Source organism: Staurois parvus, unplaced genomic scaffold, assembly GCF_062004578.1.
Source record: "Staurois parvus isolate SC_StPar_1 unplaced genomic scaffold, SC_StPar_1.0 ptg000154l, whole genome shotgun sequence".
NCBI lineage: Eukaryota > Metazoa > Chordata > Amphibia > Anura > Ranidae > Staurois > Staurois parvus.
This window is the reverse complement of record NW_028317950.1, coordinates 9,996,449-10,017,740: the sequence shown is the minus strand read 5'-3', so window position 1 is coordinate 10,017,740 and position 21,292 is coordinate 9,996,449. Positions and strand designations below refer to the sequence as shown.

Below are 21,292 nucleotides of genomic sequence, written 5' to 3'. Positions count from 1 at the left end.
CTCTCTGGCAGCAGGGGCCACTTTGGAGACCAGTACTGCCATACTTATTAATAGAAAAAAAAAATCACATAGCCTGCGGTGTTGTGTATCAATCGGTGGCTGCTTTTACAAATACACAGCCCAACCAATGGATTACACAATACCTCAGTGCTGTGTGATCTTTAAGGTGGAACTTCTCTCTCTCAATCAATATTGACTATTTTGAAATGTCAGCATTAGAAAATAGATAGGAAAGTATATCATATTTACTCAGTTTTTTACATTTCCTTAGTTACTTCCCAGTTTCCATGCCTAGAAAAATGATGTCATACATCCAAGGAGTCTTCAGGAGGGGAGGAGGGGTTTACTCAGCTAAGCACACCCTCCTGCCTGTATGTCTGAGCTAAGGGCAGATGGATTCCAGGGAGACATTGTTACATAAATCACCAACCTTTGCTCAAGATGGCCACAGCCAGAAATGCAAGGGGATTTTTTTCTAGGTGATTTCTCAGAAAAATAAAGCATGGAGACATGGATGGGCGAGTTTGCTTTGAGTATTAAAAAAAAATAAATAGCGCTTTTAATTTGTGCTGCTCAGATACAGTGTAGTTCCACTTTAAGTGTTCTGAATAAACAGACCACACTGTTGAGATTATACACTGCATCGGTCTCAACATCGCTAATCTTTCATTCAAAACGTGAATGCCCAAACAGCGCTGCATGATCCATCAATTGGACTTGTTTACATGTAAAAGCAGCTATTGGTAGACACACAGAGCCGTAGAAATTAGTGATTCATCACTGTTATGAATGAACAAGCAGTGATTATTGTCTATTTATAATAGTGACAGACAGCTCAGCTTAAAGAGAGGGTGGGGCTCTGTGCATGTTGAATCTCCCTCCAAAGGAATGCCCATAATTTTGGCTTCATAAAGGGTGGAGCTACAGCCAGTATAAAGAAGCACGTTTTGGGGACAAAAGTGCTGGCAATCAGACCTGGACCAGCTATAATAAAGTTTTGCTATGATGATAAATGCAAAGTAACTAAGGAGCTGAAATAACTTTACAGGGCAAACTGGTGCTCCGTGCTCTCGACAGTGCCTGTTGCACAAAACAAAAACCTGGGTTTTTGATCACATGGTTGCTGCTGGAGGAAAGGATCAGCCATCATCAATGATCATGTGACCAAGCACATAGGTTTTAGGCTAGGTAAGCAGCACTGGAAAGCCATGTAGCAGCATTTTCTACAATTAGGACAGGCACATTTCAAACATACCAGTAATGTATTTATGTGAGATGAAACAAGATGCACACTAGCCTACTACAGAAAATATTGATGCTCATAACACCCACTAATTTTACATTGGTAAAAGATCATTCTGATTGTCTGCTATGGGTTCCTATGTTTTTCATACTGCTTTCTGCCTTCTTGAAGATCAAAGGACAGTAATGTGCATAGAAATAAGGAGTGGTTTACTTATGGCAATTTTCACCAGGACACCACCACTCACCAGGATCCAGTTTGTAGAGGTCAAGCAGCCGGAACGCCAACTTAGTGATAGTCTTGGGGTTAAGTTTGTCTGTTTTCGCAAGTGGAAGACCCTTGAATTCTCTGCAAGGGGATTATAAAAGAGTATCACCTTTATAATACATACAGTTCGGGTAAATGCATTATCACATCTTTCCTTTGTTGCAATGCAGAGCTACTGAATCCCTTCAGCCTTGTTCAGCCACTTCCTTTCAACATGCACTCGCTTCAGTATTGACCGCAAATCACTGCCCTGGTCCGGCATTCTGACAGTGACAACAGTGGACCAGTCCTGCACAATGTGGGTTAGCATGACAGCTTAAAGGCTCCACCAGGGGAGCATATGAAAGGGTGAAAACACAGCAGCAAAAATGGGAGAAGGTTGTTACCCCATAATAGAAAATGCCTGAACAAGAACCTCTACAAAGTACTATTTTAAAGAGATTCATAGAGATGAATGGAGGTTGCAAAAACTGAACTAAAATTTGAGAATGCTAAATTCCTGTCTGACACTGATGTCACCGACCAGGAACAAGTACAAAGATAAGCAGTTCTGAAACGTTTCTGATAAAAATGTACAGCATGCCTGTTCCTGGGCTGTGGCTAAAGCATACTTAAAAGAGAAACTTTATGGCAAAAAATCTAAATGGGTGAACAGCAAGATTTTTAATGCAGAAGAGACACATTTTTTGTGCATTAAAGTTATTTATCTGTCTGTCTACCCCTGTACAATAAGCTGTGCATTCACAGCAATTTGTACAAAGTCAGCAATGCTGAGCTGACTCATGCGCAGGAGTGAGGTCATCTTGGCCTGGCCAATAAAAGCCGCCAGTGATCAAATCCCAGAAGCTAGCCACCCAAATGTGTCAGCGACCGGCAGCGAGCTCTGGATGCAACATTGCTGAACTGAAGGTGAGTAAAGTTCCACTTGAAGTTACACAGCCAGGCATTTAGCATTTTCAGAAGAAGGTCTGCAATGGCGGCCCCTCTCACACTACTTCTACTTCATTCTACTTCTCTCATTAGAGTTATTTTAAGGAAAGCTGTAGACCTAAAAAGACTCCAAGAGGCCGGATTAGATCTAAGTTAAGAGAAAGTATGTGTTTTCACAAAATTTTCTGAACATTTGAATTCAAGTGTAATTTTTTTTTAAACAAATGTTTTGTAAACCTTAGATGGAGCTGTAAAGGGGGGGGGGGGGTGAGTCACTGCTCTGACTTCACACTTCACACTTGTGTGTGTAAATTCCTGCTTAATTTATTGAGCTCTGTAAACTACAGACATTTTAGTCCAGGAGGTAGGCTTAAAAGCAGGAGCTGCTTATAAGAATACATACTATTTACATGCAGTATTGCATATTTATTTGTCAAAAGAGGACAAACATTGTTTAAAATATGTACAAACCACTATACATTCCCTTCAAGAATTCACTTTATGGGTTAGGTTAATGGCCAGGGTTAGATAGGATAAATTTAGAAGACTTATTAAAGGTTACGTATTGAGGGAGCTATGCCCAGACTATGGACATTAAAATCAAAGACTGTCCCCTGTCTTTTTTCACACTACAGTTTTTTTGTGAATGGGTAGCGGCACCATGTATCCCATACTCATTCACATAGAGGGGGGGGTGCGGGATCTGGGAGCTCCCTTGTTGAGGGCATGTGCCCTGGTATGGTTCAGGAGGGGGGGGGGCGCTCGCTCGCCCCCCCCCTTTCTTGACCTGCCAGGCTGCATGCTCGGATAAGGGATTGGTATGGATTTTGGGGGGGACCCCATGCCATTTTTTTTTTATTGGCGTGGGGGTTCCCCTCAAAATCCATACCAGACCCAAAGGGCTTAGTATGGATTTTTTTTTTTATTATTTTTTAATTGCATGCAATTCTTTCTTTTACAGTCAATTGTCAGTGGGGAACCCCGCTGACAGCTGAAACATTAACGCATGTTTTTTACTACTAAAATACCGCATGACTTGATAAAATAGTGGGGCGGCACAGTGGCTTAGTGGTTAGAACTTCTGCCTGGCAGTACTAGGGTCACCGGTTTGAATCCCAACCACGGCACCACCTGCCTGGAGTTTGCATGTTCTCCCTGTGCCTGTGTGGGTTTCCTCCGGGTACTCCGGTTTCCTCCCACACTCCAAAGACATGCTGGTAGGTTAATTGGATCCTGTATAAATTGTCCATAGTATGTGTATGTATGAATGTAAGTTAGGGACCTTAGATTGTACACCCCTTGATTGTTAGGGACTGATGTGAATGTTCAATATATATATGTGTAAAGCGCTGCGTAAATTGACGGCGCTATATAAAGTACCTGAAATAAATAATAAATATATAGCTCATGCGGCATTTTAGTAGCTTTTTTTTAGTGAATTCAAACGTGCAAATCTGCCCAATTTGAGCTACAAAAGTAAGTCACATATCCAGGATGTTCCGCTTGAAAAACGCTTCAAAAACACCTCAAAAACACTCCAAAAATGCTAGTCATTTTTCAAGCATTTTTGAGGCGAACCAGTGTGAAAGCAGCTTTAGTTTAAAAAAAAAAAAAAAAGATTTAATACTGTATTAATGGGCTTATTTCAGGGGTTACATTTAGAGGCACAATAAGTGCTGATAGGGGTGGAAATTGCTTTGGGCAACTATGATATTCAGGTTAGATCTTGGCTTTGGAAGCCTTGTGTTGGAAGTAAAAAGGGTGGAGGGGCAATAGCATAAAGTCTATAGAATGCAAGGCGCTAAAAAACAAGCATCTGCTTACTCTACTCTAAAAAAAAAAAAAAAAAAAAAAAATTAAAATAGTGCCTACCTGCTAAGTTTCCTGGGGTTAAATTTGGATAAGCTCCATCGGTCTAACATCTGCAGCAGTTTAGTTTGCAGCTCTGGGTACCCAGCAACATAGGCCTCCACAAGATTAAACCTCTCCAATAGCAGCAAGGGGATACACATCTGTAGAGGAAACAGACCAATGACCATTACAGGGCACACCCCAGCTATACATTAAACAAGAAGAATTAGAAGTCGACTTCCCACTGGGGAGAGTGCCCCTCACTTCCTATCTTGATGACATGACAGGAAGTGAACAGAAATCACTCTAACCCACCACTCTTTATAGTTGCCTTCTAAATTAATATGTGTTTTGGTCCTGTGCACGCAGGCTGTGTTTTTGTTGTTTATTGGAATATTTCAGGCCAAACGTATATAAAGAGGAAATTACTCATAGCTTCTCTTTTCAATTGTAGGGGAAACCATGGGTTGATACACATCTGTGCACATTTTTGTGTATTTAGTGTACTTGATGGAAAACATATGTGCAAGCACAAATCTTGGGAGAACAAAGAACACCAGTACACCTTAAATTAGGACGGCTGAGTAAAAAAAAAAATTGTTCCAGAGGCTTGGGTTCTAGAGCTAGAGTGACAGTAGTAATGGCACAAAGGGAAAAGTTCAGAGTCCAAGAAGAGTCTATAGTCCATGTGGAATCCAATGGTATCTAAATAGAACTCTGAATCAGTGGAAGCTGTCCCAGAAGTAAGCCAACTCTGTCATGAGAACGCACAGGAGAAAAAGGAAGCACTATATAAGTGCAGAGGGTTAAAATAGTTAATACAGCAACGGTAATAAAAACTTACAAGTATTGAAAATACATGGTGTAACAGCGTATACCCAGAGATGGACGCGGTTCAACCATTTTGGTTTCAAACTCCATCTTGGCAAAGGGGTTAACTGTCCTGACAAATATATTACTCCCTTATTCTCCACCCCAAAACCAACCCCCCCCCCCGCCCTCTGTGAGAGGCCCAGTGACATATGGCAGTATATGTGTGTGTTAGAAGTTTCACAGGCCAGATCCCAGCAGGGAGCCAGGAGGTACCTCAATGTCCCAAGAAGCTGTACCATTTCACAACTCGGAAGAGATAAGGCAAGCTTTCTCTGGAGTTGAGAGAGATTCCAACCTCATAAAACTTAACTCAGCTTAGGTGACAGAATCAGATAACCTTGGTTAAACCCATTTTTCCCCTATGTCTCATATCTTGGAATATGAGAGATTTACATAAAAACCGAACATATCGTCAGATGGACGATGAGCAGGCGAACAGTTTGATGGGTCACTCGCCTTGTCTCGGACGCACAGGAAAGCAGAAAAATAGATCTCGCAAACCATTTAGCATACACTCTTATAATTCATGTCTAATCAATCCTCAGACTTGTCTGCATAATAATCTACCCGTGGGTGGGGATGTCACTTGTGCATAGGAAAAGTTATAGGCCAAATATGAGTTATGGGAGATTTTTGCTCTAGTTGAAGCATCCACCCATCTCTCCCCTCCCTATGCGGAGATTGGTCCTTGACTGCAGAGCCACCCTCTGCTGGGGACTACAAAACTGGCTGTCAGGCCTAAGATAAGGTAAGCTGAAGAATTCTCCCATTGACCATCGTAACATAGGGAGATCAAAGCACCCTTCTGCTCTGAAACTTGGATCTGCTAACCCAGGACTTTGGCAAGTACTTTCACCTCTCTCTGATATCTCTTTGCTGTGCTGTTGTTCTCTGTATATTTATATCTTAGTTACATCTTTTTTCTGTAAATATTTTTATTGCACCCGTTTGACCTTTTAGTAATAAGTCTTTCTTTCTGAAAGTGTTGAATGGTTTCTATAGCTCTGTATTGCAATTTACGAATCCCTGCCTCTAAAGAGAATGCTGTGTTTGTTTAAACCTCTGTATAACCGGCCTGCGGACCGTTTTATACAGACGATTATCTCAATCATTATAGTGTTATAGCTGATAACGCCAAGTTTCCTCTTTCTCTGTACAAAAAGGAGGTGGTGGCAGTGTGAAGGGTTATATGCGTAATTAACCTGACCCAGTAACAATCGCCCAGGCTGCCGGTACATCAATTGTGGTCCGTTAGGTGGAAAATCGTTGTGCAGGGTGCAGCTGGGTGTGGCATTGTTACGCACGTCACATCGCGGTTTTAGATCGGCTAGTCCTTCGGTCACGAGTTTGGGTGAGAAGGTCTGGGGTCTGACGCCGCGATCGTCACACATGGTCATAATGAGTAAACAAAAGCCTCTGTTTCCCTGTCCTGTGGAGTCTGCCTGTAACTTCTCTCCTGTCAGTGACATCACATCTGCCCTTGGTGTGTGTGCTCCAAGCTGGTTTGAGACACTTCCAGGATCCCCATCAGTGTCTCTAGCTTTGTGCACACCACTCCCAGCAGCTCAATCACTCCAGGTGGACTCCACAGGACTGGGAAACAGAGACTTCTATTTACTCATTATGAGTGTGTCTTTTCTTCAATTTTTGTAAGTTTTTATTACTGTGGCTGCATTCAATGTTTTAATCCTCTGCACTTACACGGCGCTACCCTTTTCTCCTGTGGGTTCAAGAGCTAGGTACTAAGGTGGGTAAGAGTCTCTTCTACTCTCTTCTCAATCAAATATCTGTCCATTTCTGTCATCTTACAGCTAGCAACGGACAACTGGCCAAGGAGGAATGTGGAGTATGACCTGTCTGCCAATGCATTTCTTGTGCAAAACCTTTCCACAGAGGAAATGAGAAGATATCCTCAGCACTGGACATAAGGGTAGAAAAGTAAATCTAACTAATCTATACCAAAAATTGTCAGGACTGAGTTTTGTGCAGATGTTATAATGTACACACAGACCTATCATTTCCCAAATCAACCATAACCAGAAAGATCAGGCAAAATCACCTTATACCTATGGGCACCTGAAATCCCAACTACAGTCACATTTATATTGTGGTTTTGAACAGAGCAGGAAAGAGACAGAACCTCTGATTGTTTTTGTCTGCCCCTTTTTAAATATTTTCATGCTACCTGTCCCGGAGACATGGTGTCACAGAAACAGAATAGCAATCTATGCAATGGGCAGAGAGCAACAAAAACTTCTATGTAGTAGCTGTCTATCATTTCTTGTCCTGATGACATCCATACTTCTCAATCCTTGTCCTGGTTTTACAAAGATTAAAAGCTTGGAAAAACTCAACAATATCTTTACAGACAGCAACAAAAGAATGGCAGAAGTTCTAACCATTCATATTATTCAAGACAACAACAAAAGTTTTGGCTAGAGTGGGGCTTTAAGACATGCAATTACAATTCCAGATATTACATGGGCCATACTTAGAATAGCATGTTATCTCATGCTATCCACTTACCTGTTCCAGGTCCAGATCTGGCTGTAGGTTCAGTTTGGTACTTAAAATGGCTGCCTTCAAAGAAAGTGAAAAATATTATATATTTATAACAATACCATTTTTTTATACTACAAATATATTCCACAGCACAGTAAACAAAATCATTTACATCAAGCCCAAGTAAACTTCTACTCTAATGGCTTAAGCTGGATATAGATGGACTGCTTTTTTTTCCTGATTGGCCAGAGGGCTGTTCTACCCACAATAAATGGGTTCCCCCATCAACACAAGCGAAGTGGATGGAAGAATACTCTCTGCTGTGCTAATGTATTCTAACGGGGAAGCTGCTGCGCCTGATTGAATTAAAATTTGTTTTGCTAGACTGACTTCTATTAAGCGGGAGCCGCCATAAACTGAAATTCAGCCGGTTCTTGCTGAACCGGCTGAAATTCGAACCATCTATAGCCGGCTTTAAGCTGGCTGAATGCTATTCTCTTATGCCACTTAAAGAAGATCTTCACCCTCTGCAAATACTTCCCTTCTCTCCACAATTAGCGCCATCTCTTTTTGCTTTAACCTTTTTTCTTCTATTACAAAAAAAAAAAAAAAAGGCCCTGCCCCCTCCATGCAAGTCATATGCCAAGGCAAACGGCATAGTGCTTGCTATGCCTCCTGGAATATGTATGTCACATATCCCATAAAGCATAGCCACTTATTTTTTTTATTTATTACAGGTACTTATATAGCGCCATCAATTTATGCAGCGCTTTACACACACACATATTGTACATTCGCATCAGTCCCTAACCCTCAAGGGGCGTACAATCAAAGGTCCCTAACTCACATTCATACATACACATACTCGGGCCAATTTAGACAGGATCCAATTAACCTACCAGCATGTCTTTGGAGTGTGGGAGGAAACCAGAGTACCCACGCAGGCACAGGGAGAACATGCAAACTCCAGGCAGGTGGTGCCGTGGCTGGGACTTGAACTAATGACCCTAGTACTGCCAGGCAGAAGTGCTAACCATTTAGCCACTGTGCTGCCCATTCTTAATGGAGGAGGGGGCGTGCCCAGCAACGTGTCATTGGGGGGGGGTGCGTTGGCTGCTGAACCCTGAAAAACCAGCGAGCCTCTTGAAGATGTCATAAACAAAATGACGGAATGGGACTAGGTGGTGGCAGAAGACAAGAGGATCTCGGAGGGACAATGTTGGATCCGCTAGGTGGGTAAGTATCTGTTGGGTGGGTAATGCCTTGGTATCTGATGAAAGATATTTAAGGGGAAGCTACAATAGTTCAGGAACAGTTGTTTTTGTAAATAATTCTTTAAAAGTTTACACCTTTATGTTTTGTATTTTATTTCTGTCCTGTACATATAAAATTTTACACAGAGTGTACTGATTTTTTTTTCTTGTGTGCGCATATTTCAGTTTGAGCTATGAAGCTTTGTACATAGGTTCTTTCAGCAAAGCAGTTAAGTATAGCCTGGAAAAAGAAAAAAAGCCTAGAACGCCTTTTAAATTTTTATTTTTTTGGACCGACTAAAAAAAATACATATAAAAGCACTATACATTTTTTAGGGATAATGATATATGCTTACATAATTTGATAAACATAGTAAGGCACTCAGAAAAGGGGTGAGAGGGAGGGTGCAGGAGTAAGGAACATTTGTGCAAAGTTTATTTTCACTAGTTTTCGGTGTGGAAAGCTTTACACAGAGTATCAGTGTCACAGGATTTCCTATGATGAAAACCAAGTTATCAATAGATATACAACATTATGAAGAAGTCAGAAAACAGCAGTCACCATCTGACGTTTCTGATACAGGTATTTAGCTCCGTGACAGATTCCCTTTCATTCTTTAGACCAAGCAGAATTTTGTCCCATAGTTCTAGAAGTGACACCCAGATATGGTGATTTACTCAAGGGACATCCACAGGTAGCACAGGCCCTATATACACACCACAGTATACCATGCTTAGTCTGCACAGACAGAGGCCACCCGGAGACCTTAAATACATCACAGGCCATTCTTTCTCAGGACCCTTTGCTAATCCAAGCTGACAAGAGGCTGAATGCATTTGCTGCACTATCAGAAAGCAGTGAAGCATGCACGGACTGCCAGACTGGGCCTCTGTTTGTGTGACAATGGCTGTTCTCAGCAGGAGGGGCCTGCCTGTGACAAGAGGCACCTTTGTCCTCTCCTCTCTGCCTTTTGGAGTGCAGCAAAGTCTCATTCAGCCTGCCACAGTCACTCTTTCAAAAGGCTAAAGTGTAACATGAGACAGCCATGAAACACTAGCCAGCCTTCTGCCTACCCCTTATTATTCTCAGGCACCGCCTGCTCCATTCAGGGGGTCTTCAGAGAATAGCTGCACACTACATGAGCCTCTGCTGTGCTCTGAATTCCACCATTGTCTGCTAATAATCACAAGAAAGGAGAAGCCAGGGGAAAAGAGGACATGGGCATCACTGAAGCCATCTTGAATATCCAAAGAGCCATTTCAGGGGATATTTATTTATTTATTTCAGGTACTTATATAGCGCCATCAATTTACACAGCGCTTTACACACACACACACAGATATATATATATATATATATATATATATATATATATATATATATATATATATACACACATACATATATTGTACATTTACATACAGTACAGTCCCAAACCCTCAAGGGGCGTACAATCTAAGGTCCCTAACACAGATTCATACATACACATACCAGGGCCGATTTAGACAGGATCCATTAACCTACCAGCATGTTTTTGGAGCCCGGGAGGAAACCGGAGTACCCGGAGGAAACCCACGCAGGCACAGGGAGAACATGTAAACTCCAGGCAGATGGTGCCGTGGTTGGGATTCGAACCAACGACTCTAGTACTGCCAGGCGGAAGTGCTAACCATTTAGCCACTGTGCTGCCCATATGGTGGAAGTTTCTGCAAATTAGGCTAAAAAAACGTGTACCTGGCCATATCATTGCTTACAGTAAGTTGAAATAAACTGCAGTATGCAGGCTGCACTATCATCCATTCCAAATTCCATTTTGTGTTCCCAGGTGGCCCTTTTAGTGGACCCCTGTAAAAAGGCGATGAGCAGTACATATTAAAAACAAAACATTAAATTGACCACATTTTTATGTTTTAACCAAAGACTAGCATCTGTTTACCCTTTAAAGACAGGAGTGACAGAGTTACAATTCAGCTTATAAATTGTGTCGTAACTTAGGATAACAAAAGTGATAAGTAAATTGATTCTTTAGGACAAACTTTTGTTCTGGTGGCATAATTTTCCATAGATATGTTTCTATGTCACCACTTTTTGAATGTCTAAAAGAAAGAAACGTGGACAGTCTATAAAATAACTACTACTACTAATAATAACAGTTGCACTCTTTCTGCAATATCTTCAACCATCAGCACAGCTCAAATACATTTGCAAAGAACCAACACTTCCTGGAGTGTCAGACATACTGTCTTTTGGGTAATTGCTCCCTCCCTTGGCTCCCACATCATCTATCTTTTATCATTGCAAGTAGAAAAATCATGAGATTGAAGGTGAAAACCACTGCATACTAAACACTGATCTGGTGAACACAACAAAAAAAGTTTTGGCATCACATACACTTTAAAAACCGACCTTGCAGTCTAAGTCAGGTCTGCTTATTTGTCTGGATTGCTTCTCAGAAAAGAAGAGAAACCCCTGGGGGGGGGGGCAAAAAAGGTAGCTATGTCTACCTTTATTATCTTTACCTTACCCCCAGCTTCCGTATTGCAGAGGGTAATCTTAAAGCAGAATTTTACCCATAACAACTTGATGAAGAAAAAAAAATGTTCTTTAGCAAGGAACACACATCCCACATTAATAAATATGCTACCAAAATGGGTGTGTTCTGTAAATTGGCTCCAGCATTTTTCCTGTTTCTTCTTGCTGGCGACTACCAATTTGCTGAAGCCCAAAGCCCCTAAGCAGTAGTAAATCTTTAGGCTGTCAGCAGATCAACCTCTAGCACAGTACCGAAAAATAGGGAGCAACAGAGCATGTGCAGAGCAGGGTAAGACCGCGTATTGTATACTGGATTTTAACCCCTTCCCGCTGGCGCCTCCCGGCTCTTTAAGAGTTTCAGAAGCCGGGAGGCAGGACGGCGGGGCGTTGTTTAGGGATCATGTGACCGCCGTGATGACGCGTCATCACGGCGGTCACATGATTGGGAAAGGTCCTGATCGAAAGAGCAGACCGGGACCTTTCCGTGAGTACCAGACATGTGTGCTGGGTGCGCGCTCTCAGCACATATGTTTTTTCTTAATTGCACGCAAATGTGCGGCCACTTGGTGTCTAGGCCCAGATGCCGGGAGGCCACACATTTGTGTGCGCCCGTCGTGAAGAGGTTAAACAGTGCCTATCACTTATTTTGAATGTTTTACATAGCTATATCTGCAAAAGGGGCCTGCCTTAAGCGATCTACAGCATCATTTGTTGACTACGGTTCCACTTTAACATCCTTGCTAGAAGAATCTCAGGAATTCAGAGTAGCCCAAATTCTGCAAGATGGCACAGTGCGGTAGCATCGTCTCTTGAGATTTGGGTCACTGCATTAGATACATTATATTGCCAAAAGTATTGGGACTCCTGCTTTTACACGCACATGAACTTTAATAGCATCCCAGTCTTCGTCTGCAGGGTTCAATACTGAGTTGGCCCACCCTTTGCAGCTATAACAGCTTCAACTCTTCTGGGAAGGCTGTCCACAAGGTTTAGGAGTGTGTCTACGGGACTGTACTGGCAGTACTAGGGTCGTTGGTTTAAATCCATGCCACGGCACCACCTGGCTGGAGTTTGCATGTTCTCCCTGTGCCTGCGTGGGTTTCCTCCGGGTACTCCGGTTTCCTCCTACACTCCAAAAGACATGCTAGTAGGTGAAATGGTTCCTGTGTAAATTGACCCTAGTAAGTGAATGTAAGTTATGGAGCTTATATTGTACACCCCTTGAGGGTTAGGGACTGATATGAATGTACAATATATATATTATTATAATTATTATTATACAGTATTTATAAAGCGCCAATAGTTCGCTCAGCGCTGTACATTACAAAGGGGGACAGAACATGTGACAGAACAATACCAATACCATGCAAAACATGAGGGAATTGAGGGCCCTATATATATATATATATATATATATGTAAAGCGCTGCGTAAATTGACGGCGCTACCTGAAATAAATAAATAAATGTTTGACCAAAAGCGCATTTGTGAGGTCAGGCACTAATGTCAGATGAGAAGGTTTTGCTCACAGTCTCTGCTATAATTCATCCCTATCAGGTCGAGGTTAGGACGTGTGCATGCCAGTCAATTTCCTCCACCCCAAGCTCATTCATGTCTTAATGGACCTTGCTTTGTACACTGGTGCGCAGTCATGTTGGAACATGAAAAGGCCATCCCTAAAGTGTTCCCACAAAGTTGGGAGCATGAAATTGTCCAAAATGTCTTGGTATGCTGATGCCTTAAGAGTTCCCTTCACTGGAACTAAGGGGCTAAGCCCAACCCCTGAAAAACATCCCCACACCATAATCCTCCTCCACCAAAATTTACGCTTGGCATAGTCAGAAAAGTACCGTTCTCCTGGCAACCGCCAAACCTAGACGTGTCCATCGGATTGCCAGACAGAGAAGTATGATGTGTCACTCCAGAGAATGAGTCTCCACTGCTGTAGAGTCCAGTGGCGGCGTGCTTTACACCACTGCATCCGACGCTTTGCATTGCACTTGGTGATGTAAGGCTTGGATGCAGCTGCTCAGTCATGGAAACTCATTCCATGAAACTCTCTATGCACTGTTGTTGTGCTAATCTGAAGTTTGGAGGTGTTTAGCTATTGACTCTGCAGACAATTGACGACCTCTGCGTACTGTGCACTTCAGAATGCCCTGACCCTCCCCTGTCATTTTACCTGGCCCACCACTTCGTGGCTGAATTGCTGTTGTTCCCAGTTGCTTCCACTTTCTTATAATACTACCAACAGTTGACCATGGAATATTTAGTAGCAAGGAAATTTCACGGATGGACTTATTGCACAAGTGACAACCTATCACGGTACCATGCTTGAATTCACTGAGCTCCTGAGAACGACCCATTCTTTCACAAATGTTTGTAGAAGCAGTCTGCATGCCTAGGTGCTTGATTTTCTACACCTGTGGCCATGGAGGCGATTGGAACATCTGAATCTAATGATTTGGAGGGCTGGCCCAATACTTTTGGCAATATAGTGCATCACCAAAGGATGGTGCTGTCACTCTCACCTAAAATTAATTATTATTATACAGGATTTATTTAGCACCAACAGTTTGCTCAGCGCTTTACAATATAACAATGAAAACACCAATACCACCCCCTTCCCCAGAGGGTTTTTTTTGTTTCAATTTAATTGTAAGGCCCACTTTCCAACCACCATTATTAGGTATGGCATACACAAAACGCAGAGAAAACGGTTTGCAACAGACAAGCCCAGTAGGGCATTTTTAGACTCTTACCTCTTTATAGTTGCCCAGTAGGTGAAAGCGTTTGACAGGATCCAGCAGAAAAGAACGCTCAGCTTCTTGCAGGCGATAAATGGAAATGAGGTAATCTAGCAGCTGCCCTTCAGTAACCAGGAGGAAAACACGGGCCTGAACCTTTCTCAACCTCAACCCGGACTAAGAAGAGAGTACAGGACCATTATGTGATAACCGCATTCATGTAGCTCTATACAGAAATGAATTGCATTAATGATTTTTTTTTTGACAGGTTGGTAGTTCTCACCAGCTGGCATTCGGGATGTTCCAGCAACCATTTCTGAGTTTCGTCAGCAAGTAAATTAGACAGTGAATTCCCTTTTCCCTTTGAAGTGCTACAACTTTCCAACAAGTCCAGGAGAGCAGTCTGCGGGTCATCTACAGTAGCTAGGAAATCTTTCATATTTTTTCGTACCTGGCAGAGCAGAAAAACTGCTTAGAAGCATATATACACACACACAACAAAATGAAAGTACAGTTCAGAGCAAATATATATGGCATTACCTTGAAGTATATTTAGCTGGAGCAGTTACCTGAAGGCAATCTTTTTACAAAGTTTCCAAAGTTTTATTCTGGCTTGCAGTGGGTATGGCTACTCTTTAAGCTGATGGCCAAGCAAGAGGGAGGTAGTTATGACAACAGTTTAGCTGGAATTACTCTTTAAACATGCCGTGGAGAATCTACAGGGAACTCGTTGGGGCATAAATATGGGAAACCAACATTACTGAATTGTTTTAGAAGGTGCAGACTGTTGTAGTTTTTATATTTTTTATGTATGTGGCATTTATCTCATGCTTCCTTTTTTTTTTGTAACACTGCCTGCTATCATTATACCCATTTCTCTTGGTGAATAACTAACCTGAGGCCAACATACAGTATATTACCCATGAAGTGTCAGGACACCTGATGAGCACATATTTATCCTGATTCAGTATGGAAGAAAAGATGAAGGGCCCTGGACCTTGTACCTTTACAAATAAGTCAAACAAAGCCATTCCCATATTCCCAGCAGTTTAATGTTTCTTTCTACCGAAAACTAAGGTTTCAGTTATGGGTGAATGTACACAGGATGAATCGCACTTATTACATCTTAAAGTTTATTTTCCTTTTGGAGTCAAATTTGAGAAAACCCACATAATAAACAACACTTCTCACTATAGGGAACGGCCAGAAATGCATCAAAATTTGGTTGAGTTCCAATCCAACTATGGCCAACTTAAAGTGATATTAAAGGAAGGGTTTTTTTTTGTTTAAAAATAACAAACACATTATTCTTACCTGCTTTGTGGAGTGGTATTACACAGAGCAGCCCCAATCCTCCGCTTTTGAGTTCCCCGCTGGTGCTCCTGACCATTCCCTCCTGCCTAGTACCCCCATAGCAAACAGTTTGATATGAGGGCACCAAAGCAGGCTCACTCCTGAATCGCTACTCTGTTTGTTCATTCACACACAAAGCATGGGTTAGACCAACCCCTCACTGGCTGTGACTGACAGTAGCAGGAGGCAATGGCTACCACTGGTTTCTTAGCCAATGCAGAGGGAGACCTGAGAGAGCCAAGGCTCTTGTGCACATTGCTGGATCAAGATGGGGCTCAGCTCAGTTTGAGAGGGGGCTGGGAGAGCTGCTACACACAGAAGGTTTTTCTTACCTTCATGCAAAGAGGTTGTGGGGGCACCAGAGTGTCCTTGGACTGAATGTGGGGTTGCTATAAAATGGAATAGACCTTCAACCCAAACTTTTTTTTTAGTTTGAATTATACTTAATACATCAATTACAGACAGATAACGACCTACCTGCTCCACATTCTTCTGGGCCAAGGCAATATGTAGAGTGGATAAAATCTGAGAGTAATCAGGCCCTGAAGTAAAACAGAAAACAACGTGAGAAAAGCCATACAGATCGGATAGGTGGTTGCATATTTGTTAAGGCTCCATGCACATGGGGTGTTTTAATAATGCTGGTAACATTAGCTGTGTAAAGTCACGTTAAAAATTTGAGTTTTTCAGTGTTTTTTAGCGGTATTATATTAGCGTTTAGCTGCGTTTTCGTTTTTTAGAGGTTTTTTTTTTACCAAAAAAATTTTTATTTTTGGTAAAAAAAAGTCCAAAAATGTTTGTATGCCGTGATTTACAGCGTTTAGCTGCATTTTTCAGCATTAGAGAGTTTTTACAGCTACAAAACTCCTCTAGAAATTCACTAGTCCTGGGTTTTTTTTCCAGCCAAAAAACATTGATTACAGTCTGTGTGTGCATGGACACATAGGATAACATGCTGGGGGGGTTTACTGGCTGTAGAAAGAAAACCCGTCAAAAAACAAAAACAGCAGCTGTAAAAATGTCCAGTGTGCATGAGGACTAAATGTAACGGGTAGACACCAAGGTCTATCCATCAGAGACCAGGAGGAAGAGAGCAGTGACAAGTGTATGGGGGTAAGACAGCAGAGAGTAAAATTAAGGAGATGGACAAAGAGAGAAAATATTGTCTCCCAACTACAGTGGGCCTGTTATTCAGAATGGTTCCCCCTGACTATGCTAGTGTCTTCCTCTCTATAATGGGAGTTATTTGGCTTCCAATAAGACTGGTCAACAGTCTGTGTTCCGGATATCAGATTATAAGAAACTAGAAGCAGGGATTGATAGGAATGGTTCTCTGTAAAACACTGAGAATTATATGTCAGCTATAGAAAAGAGCAGAGGACCTGGAGCAACACAAAAACTCTAGGCGGACAGGAATTGCGACACTAAGAACTCACTGATGAATAATCCAAGACATAAGAAGCCTGCCAGGATTCTCCTATAACTAAAATAACACTTTTCAGACCTTCTGACTTTTAAAATGATAGAGCCTGTCACCTTAAAAAATAGCAGGTTAAAGCACAGAAAAATCAAATGTTTAGCTGCTTTCTTGCAGTGTTTTTCCTTTCCATAAATTATCATTAACTTGCAATGTGCCTCTATGAAGAAATTCAATTTGCTATGCTTTATAACAAAGTAAAAAATGATTGGGGGGTTTCCAAATTAAATTTTTTTTAAATTTATATAATAAAAAAAAAACCCCAGTGGTGATCAAATACCACCAAAATAAATCTTTGTGTGAAGAAAAATATATAAATTTCATTTGCGTACAGTGTTGCATGACCGATCAATTTCGGAGTAGTACAGTGCTAAATAGCAAAAAAATGGCCGGTCATGAAGGAAGTAAAACCTTCTGGAGCTTAAGTATTTTGCATGCATATGTGTATTTACATGAGTATAATGTCAGAGCGCCCAGGAGCAGCAGTGTTTTGGGGAAAAACAAAAACGCTTACCGCCTGTAAACTCGCCTAAGCGCTAGGCGCCTTTAGCTCTTGAGTGTCATTAAATACATTATTATTCTGGACATTGAAATTAATGAATGCCCAAGTGCTTGACGCCCCTAAGCGTGTTACATATTATTACAAGTGAAAAAAGATTTTTCTGACAAAATGCCACTAGCAAGAGGAAAGGCTTTGAGTAGAGTTGGCAAAATGTCCTGTGTGCATGAGGCCTTATTGCAACACAGTAGTGTGTATGGGTCCTTAGGGTTAAAGTCAGAGAAATGAAGGAGCTGGAATACCCAAAATTCTCAGGGGGAAAAGAATTATCTCAGGGAAAATTGTACTGTTGGAATATCCAAAACTTATAGAATGTCCAGGACTGACACAGCTCACCAGGCTCCACCAGTAACGTAAAATACCTTTTGGTTGATTAGACTTTTTAAGATGCTCCCTTAGACAAAATGAAAATTGTGGCCCTGTGAAAGTGACAAGTGCTGCTTTGCTTGCCAAGGAAGGAGAGACAGAGATCAAATGTCAAAGAAAAGGAGTATTATGAGAGGTGAGAAAGCAGGAGACACAGGAAGAGGGACAAAAGGAAGAGTCACATAGACAAGAGTTATGAAGACTTACAGAACAGACTAAATTCCCCTAAACCCACAGGCCACGGGGTCAGTAAACACATCTGATCTGTGACTGATCATACACATACATTAGTACTGATAAATGATCAATCTCTGGGCTTTGGGTTACGCTCCAGACTCGTCTAATGTAAACAGATGGACGCTGAAAGGATGTTCCCTGACTGACCCTATAATATCTATATATAACATGAACATGTGATGAGTGTCTACATCCTGACATCTTAGAAAAGTCTTTGAGCTACGTCCAGTTTATGGGACCATTTGCAACCCAGAAATAAAAGCAAAGGGAGAGAACATGTTTCACATGTACAGCTGCTCAGAGCTTCAGTCAAATACGCAAAGTAATACTGCGCACGTCCGTGGCTGAATGCAAGACATTGTGTAATGTCACCTATGTCTCTACTGCAGACATGGAATTCTGTTCTGTATAAGCAAGATCTGCAAAGTCCAGTGAAATATTATTATAGGTGAACTAGAAAAATGTTTTTTGCTCAGTCCTTTGCAACAATTTTTTTATAAATGTAAACCTGTCACTTAAGGTATCAGGAATAACTGAGCTGGTATAAACCTTCTTTCATGTCCCAGAGACCCCAAGCAGCCGTGTTACTCAATATAGAATAGGCACTTCCAGCTTTTAGGTCTCGTTCACACCACACGTGCAGAAAAACTGATGGAAACTGACACGCAAAATCAGTTTACATCAGTTTTCATGCATGCTTCAAGGAGTCCTGTGTTTTTCTGTAATAGAAAACTACAGGTCTTTGCATGGGCACACAGAAAACAATTGCTTTTGATGTGCCTTGCTCACACTAGAATGGAGCCCTTAGGTTTAGAGAAGTGCAGTATGAAACAAAAACATGCTGTATGCATTTTTAAGCAATGGATTAGAGCTGTGCCAAAGTGTCTGTTTCTACTGCTGCTTCTATGTATTTCAGCTGAGCTGCAGTTCATAACAATTAATGAAAGGTCGCTCTGTGACATTTCAATAAAGTTAAAAAAAAGAAAAAAGGGTAAACCATGCACTGCACTGTAAAATGCAAGGCACCAACCCCTGGACCAATAGCACAACAGAGCACTAAGCTGGTACAGGGAAAACGATTGCTTAAAAGTAGTGTGAACAAGCCCATAAGGTGGATGTACAGCCTACATGAATTTGATTACATTTCCTTAAGCACTGTGTATCAAAAAGAATTTATGTTTTGTTTTTTTTATTGGGGGGGCGTTTAACAAAATACTTGCTTTCGCTGTTTTTTATCCTCTGTTGCATCTCAGTTCAGCTTTCTGTCAACATAAAACACTTAAAGTGGCAGTAAAGTTGTATTTTTTTAATTTGTACCTACATGTAAGCCTTACCTTCAGGTACTGTAAATATCTCCTAAATGTGCACCGTTTAGGAGAGATTTACTTGTAAAATACACCGGCGCATGTGTTCTGAAGGAACAGCCTATGCCGTTCCTTCAGAGCTGAGTGTTGTAAGAAGTGAGTGATGTCGGCCATTCAAGGCACCGAAGCCTGCGAAGCCGGAAAGAGGACCAGGTGAAGATAAAAGCCATGTCAGCGTTGACAGCCGCTGCAAGCCTTCATTTTAAGGTAAGTTGCACATAATGTGCTAATATGAGATGCATGCTAGCACATTATGACATTTTTTTTTTTTTTAAAGGTCATGGTTTACTACCACTTTAAAGAGTAACTTTGTAGCAGAGTCCTGTTTCTGCTCTGAAAAAAAGCAGTGTGTTCGTCCATGTCTTTTGGATTCTGATTCTAAGAGTCCAATCACACTTGTGCAACTTGCCATATGACTTTGGAGTCCATGTTTCCCAATGAGTACCATTCAAATCTGTGAGACTAGTTACAGCACTACTTTGGTACAACTTTTGTCCAGTGAATGCAAAGCCGGTTCAAAGTCACACCACAAGTCACATCAAAGTCGCACTGGAAATTGTGTGACTTTGGAGATGCGCTGACATGAATGGAGCCTTATGCAGGCCATAGACATGGAGAAAACCAGCCGGTTTTTTTAAAAAAAAAAACAAAAAATCGGTCGTTCAATAGGCCGACGTTACCACCAACAGTAAAAAAAAAATTGGCCGATTTTCTTCCCGTCTGCAGCCGGCATTTAATTACTTCTGTCCCTGCAGAAAGACCCGCTATTATATTTGACATGAAAAAGTATTGCGGTTGCAACATTGTATCTATTTGTATCCATTTCCGATACAGATGTTTTTCGGATACAAATAGATACATTGTTGCAACCGCAATACTTTTTCATGTCAAATATAATAGCGGACTGGAATTCTTCTTTCTCTTCTTCTTTTTCTCTTCTTCTTCTTTCTCTTCTTCTTCTTGCAGGTCACGGCTCATGCGCAGATTATTTATCGGTAAAAAGAAAATTGCCAATCGGCCAATTTTTTTCCAACTTTACCGATCAAACAAATCTGCCAAATTCCAGAAAAACAGCCGACCATTAACCCATTAACCCATTAACGGTGCGAAAATCGGACGATTTTTTTTGCGGCCTAAAAATCAGCCAATTTTCGACCCATCTATGGCCTGCATTAGGCTGGCCATACACTAAACAATTTTCTTAGTTTTCTGTCCAATTTCCTTTAGATTTACCTTCAACTATGTAGTGAAAGGGCCTGCCTAATTGGTTTCAATTGAAAGTGTTGTTCATGTTTAACCTCATATTATATGGTTTTTGGTAAATATAAAGCAAGAAAATTGTATAATGTATGGCCAGCCTTAATGGGAGTGATTTGATCAGCTGATACATTTGCAGGGCCTTAATGAGGAAAACTGCAAGGACTGCATCCCTTTAGTGCAGACTTCTAGAAAAATCAGTGAGTCAAACATTAAATTACTTTTCTGGGGGAGTTCTGTACATCAACTGTGTACAGGAAGCCATATTGCACTGAAGTTTACACAAAATTATAGTGCTGCAGATTAAAAAGAAAAAGTAATTTTTAAAGTGACTGTAAGCAACAGGTTTACACTTACCTGCTCTGTGCAATTGAATTGCACAAAGCGACCCTGAACCTCCACTTCTCGGGCTGGGGAACCGATGCTCCTCCTCTTCTCAGTGTGCTACCATAGGAAGCAGCTTCCTATTGTGACACACCTG

The 21,292-nt window shown here is 41.4% G+C and overlaps 1 protein-coding gene across 1 annotated transcript in view; it reads right to left on the bottom strand.

Annotated features, from left to right (window-relative positions):
- Positions 1-21,292, bottom strand: part of EXD3 (exonuclease 3'-5' domain containing 3) — a 392,849-nt gene that overhangs the window by 251,286 nt on the left and 120,271 nt on the right. The window contains exons 4-9 of the mRNA XM_089675029.1: positions 16,029-16,093; positions 14,482-14,649; positions 14,214-14,375; positions 7,691-7,744; positions 4,313-4,452; positions 1,491-1,591 (exon numbers count right to left, since the gene is read on the bottom strand). Coding sequence (XP_089531155.1) covers positions 1,491-1,591; positions 4,313-4,452; positions 7,691-7,744; positions 14,214-14,375; positions 14,482-14,649; positions 16,029-16,093 — 690 coding nt within the window. The remainder of the gene's footprint in view (positions 1-1,490; positions 1,592-4,312; positions 4,453-7,690; positions 7,745-14,213; positions 14,376-14,481; positions 14,650-16,028; positions 16,094-21,292) is intronic.